This window comes from Parasteatoda tepidariorum, chromosome 2, assembly GCF_043381705.1.
Source record: "Parasteatoda tepidariorum isolate YZ-2023 chromosome 2, CAS_Ptep_4.0, whole genome shotgun sequence".
Classification (NCBI taxonomy): domain Eukaryota; kingdom Metazoa; phylum Arthropoda; class Arachnida; order Araneae; family Theridiidae; genus Parasteatoda; species Parasteatoda tepidariorum.
Window position 1 is genome coordinate 9533382 of NC_092205.1, and position 15649 is coordinate 9549030.

The following is a 15649-nucleotide window of genomic DNA, read 5'->3' on the forward strand; positions in this document are numbered from 1 at the left end:
GGATTTAGAAGTAGAACATTTGATGTTAACTCTGTATAATTAAAAATTAATAAATAAAATGATATTTATGAGTAAAACACTATATAAATAAACTGAATACGGATTGGTATAATAATTTTATTTAAAATTTCATAAGAGTAATAAGTTGTACAATTACACAGCACATTGTCATTTGAACACTTTTTCTTTACTTTTCAAGTGATAAATAAGTCGAAATTTATGTCTAAAAGGTTTAGTAACTGAGCTATATATCATTTCATAACAAAAATACATAGCACAAAATGATTAGTAAACAAAATCTACTCTATCGAATGAGAAATATACAAAACAATATTGCTGAAGATCTAGAAAGGATTCTTTATCAAGTGAATGAAACTATTTCTAATTAATGCTTCTAAGGAACGATTTTAAATGCAAAATCTTGGTATTCTTCTATGATGAGAGCTATATGAGTACAGCGCAAAATAAAGAACCCTATACCATGAAAAACTTTTGGCCTAGAGATCGATTTTTTATGTGCTGAAGAGCACTATTTTAAGAAGTGAGAATCCCCTTTTTGACCATCTAATTATTAATGAAGGTAATAATTTATTTTACGAAATAAGACATAAATTCTTGCATTAACTGAAAGTGAATACTTTTTTCCACTGGTTTCAAATTTCCATTATCTGTGATAATTGGCTTCCATAGGTTTAATTAATCATTATTTGTAATGAATGCATTAGTCTACATACGAATGTAAATAGAGTCTAAACTATTTTGTCATCAGTTGAGCTGAAAAGTTTGGGCCCTCTATAAAATAAATTTACTTCTTTGTTGAATTCGCTATATCTTTGGATCTAATTGCACGATTATGCATTTAAATTCTGCATCTAAAAATTGCTTAGAAAAAAGATAATTTAGCAGCAAAAAAAGCTTACATATCAAGTTTATAGTTATTATAATTTCTTCATAATTCGCTATACGTGTGGATCGAATCATGTGAATTCAAAAATATCTTTTAACATACTTATAAAATCATTTAACAAAACAATATTTTATATCAGAAATATTTCTTACTAATTTTATACTTATTATTATTATTTGATATAAAAATTTAATTATAAAGAATGAATTTTCTTAAATACTAAAAGCTATCCAATTTTAAAATATAAAATCTGAAACTTAAATGACACCGAAGGAATAGCTTCAGAATTATATAAATTCAATACGTTTTAATTTTAAGTTTCTATTTTTCAAAAACAATAAAACCAATTTCGTTCAAATTATAGATTTTTTCCCCTTAGATTTCTTTCGTTCAATTAAATGTAAAAATCGTCATACCTTACAATTTGAATTTTTGAGACAATAATTAAATTAAATAATTATTAAAAAAATTATATTGTGCATAAAATTTTATTCTCTTAATTTACTGTTAAAGATAGAGACAAGTAACTTTTAGTTTACGAAATTATTACCATATTTATGGAAGAATATGGGGCACAAAATAAATTTAGAATTAAAAGATCCAAGCTATTGATTGGTTTACTTACTTAACTGAAGGGAGCATATTTTCCAGAATTCTTCAATTCCCCATACCTTGAGAGTCAAAATACAAATCCGTTTAAAAAAAAATTAAAAAAAAATTGAATAGTTATTTTGGTAAAGTACGTTACTATATCTGGTTTTGCAGAATTTATTTACACATTATTTCATTTACGTACTCCCTTCTAATGATTAGTGCGTAAAAAGTTGACTATTAGATTAAAAATTGTTAATGTTAGGACAATTTTCATTTTGCGCGCTGTACTCAACATTGCCCTTTACAAAGAACAATGAGTTGCCAATAAAATCAGGGGAAGCAAACTCCTAACCCTCCATCTATGGGTAAACAGACTCCTGTTATCATTGACGCATTATCACTCAGAAGGAAAATAACAGGCTTTATAACATCAGACACCTCTAAATAATTCAGAAAGAGTAAAAACAGCATATTAATTATAAAACAATATACAATGAATGACACAAAAACAAAAATAATTACATGGCTGAAAATTGAAGAGTTTAGTGAATGAGGAGTTCGGAACTTTATTATCGTCACACTAGAGCTGCATGAGGGGCTATTGGCTTCAGTTTTGGAAACATCCCCGAGGATTATCCGAAGACATGCCATCACAATTTTGATCCTCTACAGAAAAGATGGCTTTTCCGCTTCGGTAACCAAATAAACAGCGCGCGAAGTCGAGCACTATTCGGCAGAACAGTTTAACGAGAACCGATACCGCACACCCTCGGCCCCTTCACAGACTAATCAAAGTCGTCACTTATTGACAGCAATCAGTGATCCTTGCCTTTGGTGTTCCACTGAGAGCAATGTCTTTGCGATCAGTCCATTGAGGGACAGTTTAATTAAGGAAAGTTGTAAGCAAAATTTTCAAAAAAAATTGAGTTTTCTCGTGGCAGAATAGAGATTCATTTTCAATTTGTTTAACCATACAGCATCGATTTATTTTGCTAAATCATTAAGTTTCAAAAATCTCAAATAATGAAGGTACTAAATGACAATCCCTCGTTGTCGAAAAAGATTATTACGCGTGCATTTGGAGTCAAACAGTTGACAACAATCTTAGGAAGTTTTTTTTTTTTTTTTTTGTAGACGGTTGGTCCGAAAGATATTTAAATACCAAACGGGTGAGTGTCAAGACGCGATTAGTTAGAAGAGGAAGTGGTGGTTTCGCTAATTGGAAGCTTAGAAGAGTCTCTGGTCATCACACATGCTGACTTTTCCCTTCTCCGATCCAGTTGCTTGACAGTAAAAACTATGATATCTATTACTTTTAAGAAAAATCTTGTAAACTTTAATATCTTCATTTCACGATAAATTTATTTTGAAAACTTGAGAAAATTAGACAAGATGTTTTGGAAATTAAATGCACTGCATTCGTTTAAATTTGCATAATTTACAAGAGTTATCTGGCAGTTAAAAGAAATTTCGACAGTTAGACATGCTACACACTGAAGATGCAAGCGGTAAAAAAGAAGAGTGTTAAATTCCTATGCAGATGCGTTGAGGAGGTCTTCGTCGCATGCAATTGCAAAAGCATGTGAATGTGCCTCTCGTATGCCCCTTACTTAATGCTTGCCTCTTCAGTGTCTGTTTCAAGAGTCAATAATTGTAGAATAACTTACCAGCAAACCTTCTCAGAGGCGTTCTCTCTTTCATACGGTTTGCGAACTCATTACTTGGATCGAATAAACCCTGGCTTTCAGTCATTCTGGTATGAATAACAGTAGGATTGACAGAATTCACACGAATCTAGATGGAAATAAACAATCACAAATTTTAATATTTAAACAACTTCCAATCAAATTAGAGTTATGCTTCTGTCGAAGTTATGGATAAAAAAAATTATTTCTGAGTTTTGGTCAGAAATATCTTTAAATGCATGTGAATCGGACCCCAAAACAGACTTTCTCTAAATAAATTTCAGTTTTATTTCGGGGGAGGAGGGATTTGATTTTTTTCTCTCTTAAAATATGAAAAAGGGGAAGTCATAATTTAAAAAATATCGTCCAAAAATTGGTTAGACAGGAGAAAGGACAAAGGCTTGGTTCCCTAATAGCTATTTTACCTTTTATAACAATTACATAATTTTATTATAATTATAGTGACATAAGTCATAAGTATACTTCTAGTGTGGATCCCTAGAGCTATAGTTATACAAATAAAATTACTTTCACCAATTGACGAATCTTGTTTAACCAAAAATAATTGGAAAAAAGCGAGTATTTTTTAATATTTTTTCTAACCACAAGTAAGTGGATAAGAGAGTGCGCAAAAATTAGTGTAACTTGCAATTGAAATATTATTTGAAATTTAATAAATTAATCATGGATATTTAATTTATATTTTTTGCATCTCGTTGAGAAAATGAACTTCTTAAATTAATTGACAATGACGTATGATCGAGAATTAATCAGCAATAATGTATAATTAATTCTCGAGATGCGTAGGACGAAAATGCAAGAAGTAAAAATAATTTTAACCAGCAACGCGCGAACTGAGTGCGAATTAAAATCAGGGCAAATGGTGCTATTGAAAATTTTAGAAAAAACTTACTACTGAGATTTTTTTCAAAATTATAACACATAGAAAATACATTTTTTAATTTTTTTATTTTAATTGACGCGTAGACGTCATACGTACAGTAATAGAGATTTGGTCAAATGTGTATACGAATCGCAATAGAGATTCGGTTTGACGAGTATACGAATCGCAATAGAGATTTGGTCCGACGTGTATATACCCATCAAACGCACTTAACTGGTTCAGAAAAACGCAATTAACAGGATAAGAGGCCAAAACATTTGACAATTCTCAGAACTACAGTAATGAAACTATATTTTTCAACTTGTTGGGTAATGTTGCTCGCCTCCCGTGACTTAGGTTCACAGGTGTCTAAGGGATAATGTTAAATGAGCAACACTTCCAGCATCCTCCAAGGTGAGGATGGAGTGTTCAGTACCTGACATGAAATTTTTTTTTTTAACTTGCTTCAAATTCAGAACCATATTCCAAAATCAGTTTAGATAGAGCCACGCAGATGGCCGTAGTTCGATTCCCGGCCGATACACATTTATATTTTAACTGATGAAAATATTTTCTTTATTAATTACGAGAGAAGTTTTAATTCGTTTTTTTAAACAGTATATGCAACCGGAGTAATCTCTATAGAGTAAAGAATAAGAAGAGTAGGTATCACATCGCAAGTGAAAGCCAGGTGATCGCAGCTAATAATTTGAAATAACATGATTCAGTTGAACGCTCTAAATGAACGGCAAAATAATTTATTACATGTCGGTAAGCATCGGTGGTTCAGTGGTAGAATGCTCGCCTGCCACGCGGGCGGCCCGGGTTCGATTCCCGGCCGATGCATATTTCTTTTTTAACTGATGAAAATATTTTCTTTTTTAATTACGAGAGAAGTTTTAATTCGTTTTTTTAAACAGTATATGCAACCGGAGTAATCTCTATAGAGTAAAGAATAAGAAGAGTAGGTATAGCATCGCAAGTGAAAGCCAGGTGATCGCAGCTAATAATTTGAAATAACGTGATTCAGTTGAAAGCTCTCAATGAACGGCAAAATAATTTATTACATGTCGGCAAGCATCGGTGGTTCAGTGGTAGAATGCTCGCCTGCCACGCGGGCGGCCCGGGTTCGATTCCCGGCCGATGCACATTTATTTTTTAACTGATGAAAATATTTTCTTTATTAATTACGAGAGAAGTTTTAATTCGTTTTTTTAAACAGTATATGCAACCGGAGTAATCTCTATAGAGTAAAGAATAAGCAGAGTAGGTATAACATCGCAAGTGAAAGCCAGGTGATCGCAGCTAATAATTTGAAATAACGTGATTCAGTTGAACGCTCTCAATGAACGGCAAAATAATTTATTACATGTCGGCAATCATCGGTGGTTCAGTGGTAGAATGCTCTCCTGCCACGCGGGCGGCCCGGGTTCGAGTCCCGGCCGATGCATATTTATTCTTTAACGCATAAAAATATTTTTATAAGTTAACCTGCTCCCATCCCCAGTAGTGGTGAGATGGAGAGGAGAGTGCAAACTTGTTACAAGAACCTGTCTTGTTGAGCCGCTAAATGTTGTTTTTCCCTTTATACGAGGAGTCCCTGATACGAGGGAAGCATGCCTAAGCTTAGGTTTAACCATAGCTGGTTTAAATTACGCCAGTGAAAGCTAGAATCTTTCCCTTATGTATATCCTTTGCCCAACACAAGAAATTCTAGGGGGGAAAAAACGCAGTGATTTTTGCGACAGTTTAAAGATATGGAAATGAATTCGCTAAATATTCTGTAATATTCATTCATTAAATTTCGAAATTATTTTTCAATGATTACGTAGTTTTAAAAAAATCCGGAACAATGTTTCCTAAATAGTTTGTTCGTTTTTTTTTAGTGAATAGAGAATATTAATTTTATTAATAGAAACAAATCGAAAATTAAAAGTTATTTACTTTATGTGGTCCAAATTCACAAGCCATACTTCTGGTCACCTGACCCGCTGCACCTTTACTGGCACAATAAACGCCGTATGCTGGACCCACTTGCAATCCTAGCATGCTGGATACGTTCACTATCGACCCTCCTTCACCCCGTTCTTTCATCTGATTGGCTATTAACTGCAATAAATTTATTCATTTAAAATGATATTCATATTATTGACTTATAAAATAAATGTACGGGTTTTTACTTAAGTGCAAATTTAAAAAGAAATGTTTACTACACTCTTACCTGACTTATATTAATAATTGCTTTCACGTTTATGTCGAATGTCCTAACAAAAAAGAATTTCATGAATAAATAATGCATCAAATAATGATAATATGCATTACATATAGTAAGAGAAGTATATAATGTCATAAAATCATATTTTTGTCAAGTGATAGATGTATTTGTATGCTTTATATTTTTACACATTAACGAAATAAATATGAGAAAAATTGTTAAATATTTACATGCAGTAGTTTCAGTTTGAAAACTTTTTAATTTTCCAGGTTTTTATACAGGAAAAAAAGCTAATAAAAACAAATACCATTGGCATTGTTATTACCAATTTTAATATAAATTTTTAAAAACCTTGTAAAAATTTACATAAGGGGTCACATATGAGCTAAGAATAAACAAGAAAAAGAAAGTTATCAAAATCTGACTATAGAATAAGTTGGGATTAAACCAGTTTGACAGCAGGAGGCAATTTCTTCAGACATTTTCATAATATAATTATTTCAAAGCTTAAGGAACGTTTTTATTTTTTATTTTTTTAAATATTTTTTTTTATTTCCAATGAGCTGCACAATCGGTCTTGCTGATGAGCAGACCTAGTGCGTTCTCCAGAGGTGGTATCTACTTTTTCAGGACCACCACAATGGGTGAGATACCGTTTGTCATGTTAATTTGGACGTCTGGTTTCTGCCACACTGGATGACAGCACCGAGACTCTATTTGGATGCTAAAGTGCAGGTCCAGGGGTCTTTTACATAAACATACGACATGGCCGCTGATGATTTTCTGCATCCCGAAAATCCGGTGTCTGGGCCGGGGATCGAACCCGCAGACTTGGGCTCATTGGGCTCAGATGTCCGACAACAAACCAACTGAGCCACCCAGCCACTAAGGAACGTTGTATTCATAATGAGGAGGATTTTAACGATTGTTTGCAGAACCACAGTACAAAAAAATTTTAAGGAAAAAAAATGGTACTAGCACAGATTAACTTCAAATAAATTTATTTAGCAACTACAATACACTCATGATAGAACTGATAGAACATTGTAGTTAAGTTGTATTAAACAGTGGTTTACAGCTTTTAGATAGCTTTTTTAGGGTACAAATATAATCTATTTTGACAACTATGCAGACTAACGTATGGCATTTTAGAGTTTCTTGTGACAATTAGTCACAGTTTTTTCAGCAACGCAGTTTTACTAATTGTTTACCAGGGTTGGTTGCAATCTCCAATTGTTCTCTCCTGTAAGTCCCATACATGCTCAATATTACACGTTGAGGATATTTTATTTTTATTTTATTACCGCCGTTAAATAGCCGACCCAAGTTTTGGGTTTACGACTACCAATGTTTAACGCTGTATCCTTGCAATTTTTGAACTCAACCCGGAAAACAAGTGAACTCCTGGATCAAGTATTGGGAGAGATGTTGCATTCATGGAGGACTTTTTTGATGGAACAAACCATTTTCGTTACATGGAGAGGAAGACCACGAGAACATCCCATGGTTAACCTGACAGCAAGGGGACTCAAACCCATGATCCGTCTACCACTGAGGATATTTTACGTCAGCACTGTGGTTGGTGCAAGTCGGATGCGAAATTCGTTTCGACCATGTTGAGGATATTATTTTATTGCTTGTTTTATCTTAATGTAATTATTATGAGAACTTATAATTCTTAGAATTTTTACCTGTCAACTCTTTGATCGCTGATATTTCTGAACTCTTTAACGTCCATCAGCATTATTTACCAAGAAATCAATTTTACCCACATTTTTGAGTATCTCTTTTATCTTATAATGAAATTATTATGACAACTTGTTAGTCTTAGAATTTTTACCTGTCAACTTCTTGTTCGCTGATATCGCCGTACTCTTTAACATCCATGATTGCAGCATTGTTTACCAAGAAGTCAATTGGACCCACATTTTTGAGTGCTTCCTTAGTTGCACTCCACTTGCCAATGTCCAAAAGGAGAGTTTTGATCTTTGGACTCTACACAAAAAATAAATAAATTTGTTCATTAAAATTTTCTTATTCTGAATACGAATGCAAATTTTTTTTAAAATTTTATTTCAATTGCTATGAATTAACATATTATGTACCTTCATTAAATTATTGTTTTAAAAATATTTAAGTTTATATCATGGCTCCTATGAAGGACCATCATGAATAATATAATGGTTGTTATCAAAACCTTTCATCAACAAAAACCATCTAATTCTTGACGGTACCATCAAGACTGACCATTCCTCCATGTTAGGAATTGGAGCGCGAGAATGTACGAAATTCTAAAATAGCCAAATTTGATGATTTTAAGGATCATTAATTTGAAATCCAGATTGATGTCAGGAATATAAAATGCTTACAGTTTTAGTTAAAGCATCTAAATCAGATTGCGTTCTGCTAACAGCGAGCACCTCAGCTCCAAGCTCAGCAAGTTTCAATGTTAAAGCTTTTCCAACACCTGTTCAAAGAAAAAGAAAAACACTTTTAACAGCATGTATGAATGATTGACCGAATGTAAACAAGTACAGGCTTCCAAAAACCGGAAGAAATTTAGAAAACTTCCGGAGTATCCTTCCGCTTATGTTATCCTTACGAGGCGATGTGTGAACAGGCTTAATACAGTCGGACTTCTTTTTAACGAACTTCCTTTTTGCGAATTTCTCTATTTTGCGATTTTTTTCCGAGGAACCAAGAACATTTTGGAAATTTCTTCGTAAAATAGCTTCCAAATAGCGAAGTGAATTTTCTGTTTAACGAACTTTTCTTTGAGATCCCCTTACCCTGTTTCCCAAAGTATTTCAAAACATTCCAAACTTGTTAACGCATTTCATGGGGGAAATAGCCATAAATTGATTTTCGAAGCTTCTTAACTTTCAGAGAAAGCAATAAAATCCCTTTCCTTTTTTGTTTGCATTTCGAATGAAAAACTCTGACAAAATGAACGGATTTTATCAGTAGCAACTAAACTTAAGAACGCATGTGGTAATGTACGTTTGAAATTACTTTTATAATAAATGCAGATATAATTTCATGCATAAATTTAGCTTTTTTTTTTAGTTGAGAATGTATCTCGCGTGATAGTGTAACACTGGATAATGTTTTGCTTTATTCTTGCTTTCCGTGCAGATTTCTTTCATGGTTAAGATTTATAAAATAAATAGTAGATACCAGTTACAAAATAAAGGTGTATCAATTGTTATTTTAATTATGCCTAGTGTTTATGAAAATGTGTGTTGAGTTGTACTTCAAAAGGTAATTTTCTATTTTACGAATTTTCTATATAACGAACATATTATCGGTATTTAGCGACTTCGTTAAATAGAGGTCCGACTGTATTTATTATCGTGATGTGTGTTTAAATTTACGCGTAATTTTACCAATCTTAAGAGTTTTCTGTAATTTATAAATTCCAACAGATCGTGAGAGTAAAACAAATATGAGAAAATTGATTTCACAGCCATAAATAAAGTGTAAGGTTTACCATGTTTTGAGCGTTATCCTTCATTTGGCTATATTTGTGTCCAAAAAAAATCACCTTTTATTTTATTTTTGATGGCATCATTGTAAGCTTGTATAGTCTCCGAATTCATTTGTTGTTCGTTTAGTTGAAATTTAAATTGAAAGAACGCGTTATATTGTAAACATTACGAGTTATTACACTCGTAATGTTTACGGGAGTATCGGATGGCGGTACGGATTACGGGTGTAACGGAATATCGGATGGCGCGCTTTTCAAGCATAGGCGTGAAAATCAATTGAAAGTAGTAACTCGGAAGTCTTACGACTAATTTTAATCACTAGCGCCATCTGTGCTTAGTTTTACAAGCTCAACCATCCATAGTTTTAATGAAGTCAAACAGGAGATTTCAGCAAAGTTCTTTTTATGTAAATGACTGCATACATAACTTCGTAAAACTCAAAATATTGTTCAAGAAAGAATATTTTTGTTTCAATATTCAATATTTTCTAAATTCAGACTGAGCCAGTCTCAGACAAATTTTTATCTTAGCACTCAATTTTAAAGGCAAAAATAATTTTGCCTAAACTGATATCAAAGTTGAGTAATCCTAAGAAACTGAAGTGGAAAGATGTTATTGTATCTCGGGATCTTTTCGGATATTGGTTTGAAAAATCGGTTTGGCAAAAAAAAAGTCCTTTAAAGTAAAATTTACTGATAGGACTTTTTAATTACTAATGTAACTATAATTAACAATAGCAAATGCATGTACAATCTGGTTTTCACAAATTTTCTTTGTTTAAAATGTTAGCAAATGTTTTATTGGACATTTTAATCACAAATTCAACACGATAACATTTTCGTCAAATCTTAAAAATTCCTCAAAACGCCCAAAATCTAAATGTGCAAACATGCAAAAGGTATAAACTCAACCAACTCTGACACCATCAATATGATTTTATACTTAAATATTATTTCAATTTTTGAATGCATAATTTTAAATCTCGAAATATTTGAAATTCTGCTTTTTTAAAAATGCGGACCAGCTGATCGCTGGTGGCGGCTAGTTATAATTAAAGGGCCAAAAATAATTTTACTCGTAAGGCACGTGGCTTACTTTGTTTTCAATTTTACTCTCGGAACTTATTTTTAAAATTATTTAAGAACATAGAAAACAAAAACGAATGCATCAAAACGATTCATTAATCAGGTAAAATCTATTTTGTATCCATAGTTACAAGGAAAAACATAAAAAAGCTTTTTGCGTTTAAACATGCAACTAGATACATTGTATACATGAAATCCAAGGTTTATTCCAAAGTAAACCAAGAAAGAAAAAAAACCGAGTTGTTAAAAAAATAATAACAAAAATTATACTCGTGAAACTCATTAAATTGTACAATTTATGAGTTTTTATTTTTCCACGAAAAAAAACAATTTTTTTTTAATCCATTATTATCCATTTAGTTGTGTAGTTAACATATTTTTACGTAGTTTTTGAGCCGGGATAAGTTTTAGCATATTTTAAGAGAAATATTATTCACCATCGAGCTTCTCACGGTATTTCGTTTGTATATTCATAAGGTTTATAAATTTTTTGAAACAAATTTAAAATTCTAGTAAAGTATAAACTTTTATTTAACATTTAATTTCGCCATTTTATTTTTAAATTTCAATTAAATCGAAATTAAAATTATATTTTAGACATTAAAATTTAAAATTAATCTATTTTTAAAACAATGCGTTTCAGCAATAATTAGGTACTTGCACTTCAAGAAGATCACGGATACCTACACATGTGACCTATGACGTCAACGATAGGTGATCATTTATAAGCAAATTGGTGTGTTGAAGTTGAGCTAAGTTTTGGTCACATAAGATAGAATGTTAATTAACATGAAGTTAATTAAACACAGCGTCGTATCTTACACCGAATTTGTTGAAATATACTCCTTTCTTGTCTGCGTCTTTAACAAAACTTAGATTTATTATTTGTTTATGAATTTTATAATAATCTTGGTAAATTTTCGATTTGTGTACTTAGCAACTTCGATGCATACTTAGTTTATGTTCTACATAGCTTCATACCAATCCTTGTGCGATGTGAGAAGTATATAGTGAAAGAAATGAAATCTTAGTGAAAGAATCTTTTTGTAAGAATGAAGAATGTGTCGCTTAATATTTGACGGGCTTGGCTTACTCGAAAGAGAATAGAAAGAACAGTTGCTAACGTAAGCAAATGCCACTTTTCAACAACCAATCAAGATCTAAATACCCAAAACTACGTCACTTGCAGGTATGCCATTAAGCTAAAGATTTAAAAATTACAGAAAGATGATATAAAAATTTTAAAAACAATGTTTATCAAGTAGATTGGAAAAGAAGAAGTAGCATTATTTTTGACAGATATAAATTTAGCACGCATCAAGATGTTGGGAAAAATTTCAGTGATGATAAAAGTTATATCGGGTCCATATTTCCCAGATTGCAGCTATCATCTAAATTTTGGGGGGGGGGGTCAGAAATCCGAATCAGTAGAAAAAAAGGTATATTTATTGAGAGGAAATACGTTGAATCTAATTAACTTAAAATATCATTACTAATTAATTAACATATTTGAGGTAACCTCCTCAAAACATTGCGATCGAGTGAAGATCCGATCGTTAAATCAAAAGTTATTCAGGGTAGTGCGTTTATTTTTTTGCGCACTATACAATAAAAAAATATTTGATTTATATGTAGCTAAACTTTCAATTTTTCAATAAGAAAAGCAATAGTTTCGTAACACGTAATTTACTATAAATAATCTTTATCTGCAGCGACAAGTGCTAAAAGATAAATAAATAAAGTGATACATTCGATTACAATTTAGCGACGTCAAGTAAGTACAATTAAGTACAATTAAGCACAATTAAGTACAATTAATTACAATTAAGTACAATTAAACACATTAACATACTTCAATTTTGGTTCATCAAATCATCGTCAGTGCTCAAACCCATATCTTTGATTGAGGACACTGATGAAGGTTTTTTTACATTACAGAACCGAAACTATATTGTTTATGTGTTACAATATGCACTTTCCTTACGTTGTTCATATTTATTCATAAAAGCACAACGTTTGCCAATTTATAACTTGAAATCGATAAGTTTTATTGAAAAATACATTTATTAGAAAACATGCAGAGTATTAATAAAATGACAACAAATGTTCCGATAAAAAATAATAGACACAGTAACAATCATGACAAAATCGCAATTTTACATTTAAAAAAAAACTAATTCTCTAGTCTGAAATAGTTATTTTAAATTCTTTAAAATTTACATCTGAATCATACCTATACTTTAGAAAAATTATGATCAAAATATATCATAAAAGAATTATACAATTTTGGGTGAATTCAGAGTGTTCCGTAATTGCCCCCTTTAATGCATATCTTTAGAGTCTTTTTAAGAGATAAAAAACTGTGGATCAAGTTTTATTTGAATAAAAACTGAACAACTGAATAAAAACGAGTTTGTCAAAACTCAAAAGAACGCGTTTTTTTTAGTTTTTTATTTTTTTTAATTTTTTTTTCGCTGTCCGGTTTATTTATGAAATATTTGGATTTTTATTATAATTTTTTTAAACCTTTCTGAAAACAACGATGAAGAAAGCGAAAGTTGATATAAAAGGAAAAAAATTATTACTTTTTAAGCAGCCAAAAGATTTTCTGAGTTTATTATATTCATATTTTAAAAAAGTCGTGTATTTAAAATTCGATTTCTCACAAACTATTCCACCGATTTCGTTCAAAATTTGTATTTTGCCAAATAAAAATACATTCTTTTTAATGGGATTTAAATTGATACAGTTTACAGCTCAAATTTTTTTTACGACAAGTATTAAATAAATCAATAAGAAAAAAAGTATTTATCAAAAAGTATTTTTTGTATATAATCACTTTTAGCGAATTTTAAAATTGAGCACAAAAATTTTCTCGATTTGCTAAATCTTTTTTCGAGACATAGCAAAATAAGCAAAAAGTAAAATTAACCATAATGAGTCCCCACTTTCGAACGCTCACTCTTGGGACCTTATTTTCAGATTGCAACCAAACTTTCCTTATGTTGGCAGTCAGGAATTCAAATTCGTCGAGAAAAAAAAGGTATTTTTATTTACAGTAAGTATGTTTATGCAAATTCTTTGGTTTATGTGTCTGATTTCGCGGTTTGGGTGAAAATTTTCTTCGAATTCGAAACTTCGCTGACCCATAATTTTGCGCGAATAAAACTTCATTGATCTGTAAGTTAGCAGGTACAAGACTTCAATGGTCTTCATAAATCAACCTAGAGCAGGGATGGCGAACCTTTATACACCAACGTGCCATTTTTTCTAAAAAATTGTTTCATGAGGTCATAGACGTGCCGGCAAATAATTTTGAGTTCGTGATTATTGGGAAAATAATAATACTAAATACTATCAACTCAAAAAACTCTTTATTTACATTGAAAGAAAAAAAACACTTTGCCAAGTCTTAAAAGAACTTAAAGTATCATCAATGTGACTTCTGTTGATGCAGATTCGATGACAAATAACTTATATTAGGTTGTAAGATGTTAGTTTAAGCAGGATTATTAATGTTTTTTTTTGCTTGTTATTCATTGTTAGCTTGCTTTTTATGGTTATTAATTGTTTTTTTAGCATTAATTATTAATTTTTTTATTAATAATTGTTTATTATTTTGTTTGTTTTTTGTGAATTTTAATTTAATTGTTACATATGCTTCATAGTGTAATAACATTTGTGTAATAACAATTCATAGTGTAATAACAATTGTGATCGGTGGCGTGCCCAAAATATTGTGTCGCGTGCCATTGGTCCGCTATCCCTGACCTAGAGCTTGGTACGCAGGTCTACAACTAAAAAAAAAAAAAAAAAAAANAAAAAAAAATGAAATAAAAAAAAAAAATTAAAGGAGGATCAGGGGGGAGGGGAGTAGATTATGCAGAGAGAACATTTCGGCCATTTCCTTGAACAGATTAATCACCCGAATGACGGCTGGCACCCGACCACAGTGGTGACATCTTAGAGTGACATAAAATATCCTCAGTGGACGTGTTAGTCAGATCATGGGGTAGAGTCCCTTTGCTGTCGGGTTAACTGTGGGAACTTTTACGCAAATTGATGCAGGATTGCTTATATAATTATTATAATAGCTTTAATCACTATTTTATTTATAAAAATTGCAATACCAAATCACAAATATATAAATTTTCTTCAGTTTTCAGATTAATTTTTTTATGAAAAAATATTGGTTTTTTAGTGTTTTGTATGGTTTTTTAAACTAAAATAATAGTACTAATAATCAGTTAAAATCTTATGCTGTTTCACTGAAACTATAAAATTCCTCTTCCTGTTGTAATAAATGTATGATTTATAACGCCGATAAATAACCAAGAAAAATCTTACCTTTCCCAGCTCCGGTCACCAAAGCTCTTTTTCCTGCGAAATTAAAATTCATTGTTCTAACTGCAATATTTCTGTTTCGAGCTAAATTGTATTTAGCATCCACTGTATTCTGAATCAGGCAAGAGTTCCCCGTGTTTAAAACAATGAATCGAGACTCAATTATTTCTGAAATTCGTGATGAGATAAAAAAGACCCAACGCAAAATTCAACTTAATCGAATGCTATAGTATGATTGGTCGCTGTTGCGTGACGTAGGTAAATAAAAACAATTTTTTATTGGCTCACGTCCAGGTTTGTTTACCTTGAGAACTTGAAATAATTAGAATGATGAAGTTTAAAGATTTAACATATTGTATATAGAGTAAAATCATAAAACATTTTAATTCAGTTGGAAGATATTACCTTTTTTTTAGTATCTTCTTTTATTCTTTTATTTATAGCTTTC

The 15649-nt window shown here is 31.3% G+C and overlaps 1 protein-coding gene and 2 non-coding genes across 3 annotated transcripts; 2 read left to right on the forward strand and 1 right to left on the reverse strand.

Annotated features, from left to right (window-relative positions):
* Positions 1-1691: 1691 nt before the first annotated feature.
* On the reverse strand, positions 1692-15429 carry LOC107446634 (L-xylulose reductase). Its single transcript, XM_016061325.4, has 7 exons — positions 15205-15429; positions 8654-8751; positions 8125-8279; positions 6291-6333; positions 6014-6178; positions 3169-3295; positions 1692-1941 (listed from the first exon to the last, which is right to left on the reverse strand). The coding sequence occupies exons 1-7, from the start codon at positions 15254-15256 to the stop codon at positions 1832-1834; spliced, it is 750 nt and encodes a 249-aa protein (XP_015916811.1). The 5' UTR covers positions 15257-15429; the 3' UTR covers positions 1692-1831.
* Positions 4845-4915, forward strand: TRNAG-GCC (transfer RNA glycine (anticodon GCC)). Its single transcript has one exon. It is a non-coding gene; the product is annotated as a tRNA-Gly (tRNA).
* TRNAG-GCC (transfer RNA glycine (anticodon GCC)) lies at positions 5147-5217 on the forward strand. Its single transcript has one exon. It is a non-coding gene; the product is annotated as a tRNA-Gly (tRNA).
* Positions 15430-15649: the final 220 nt, after the last annotated feature.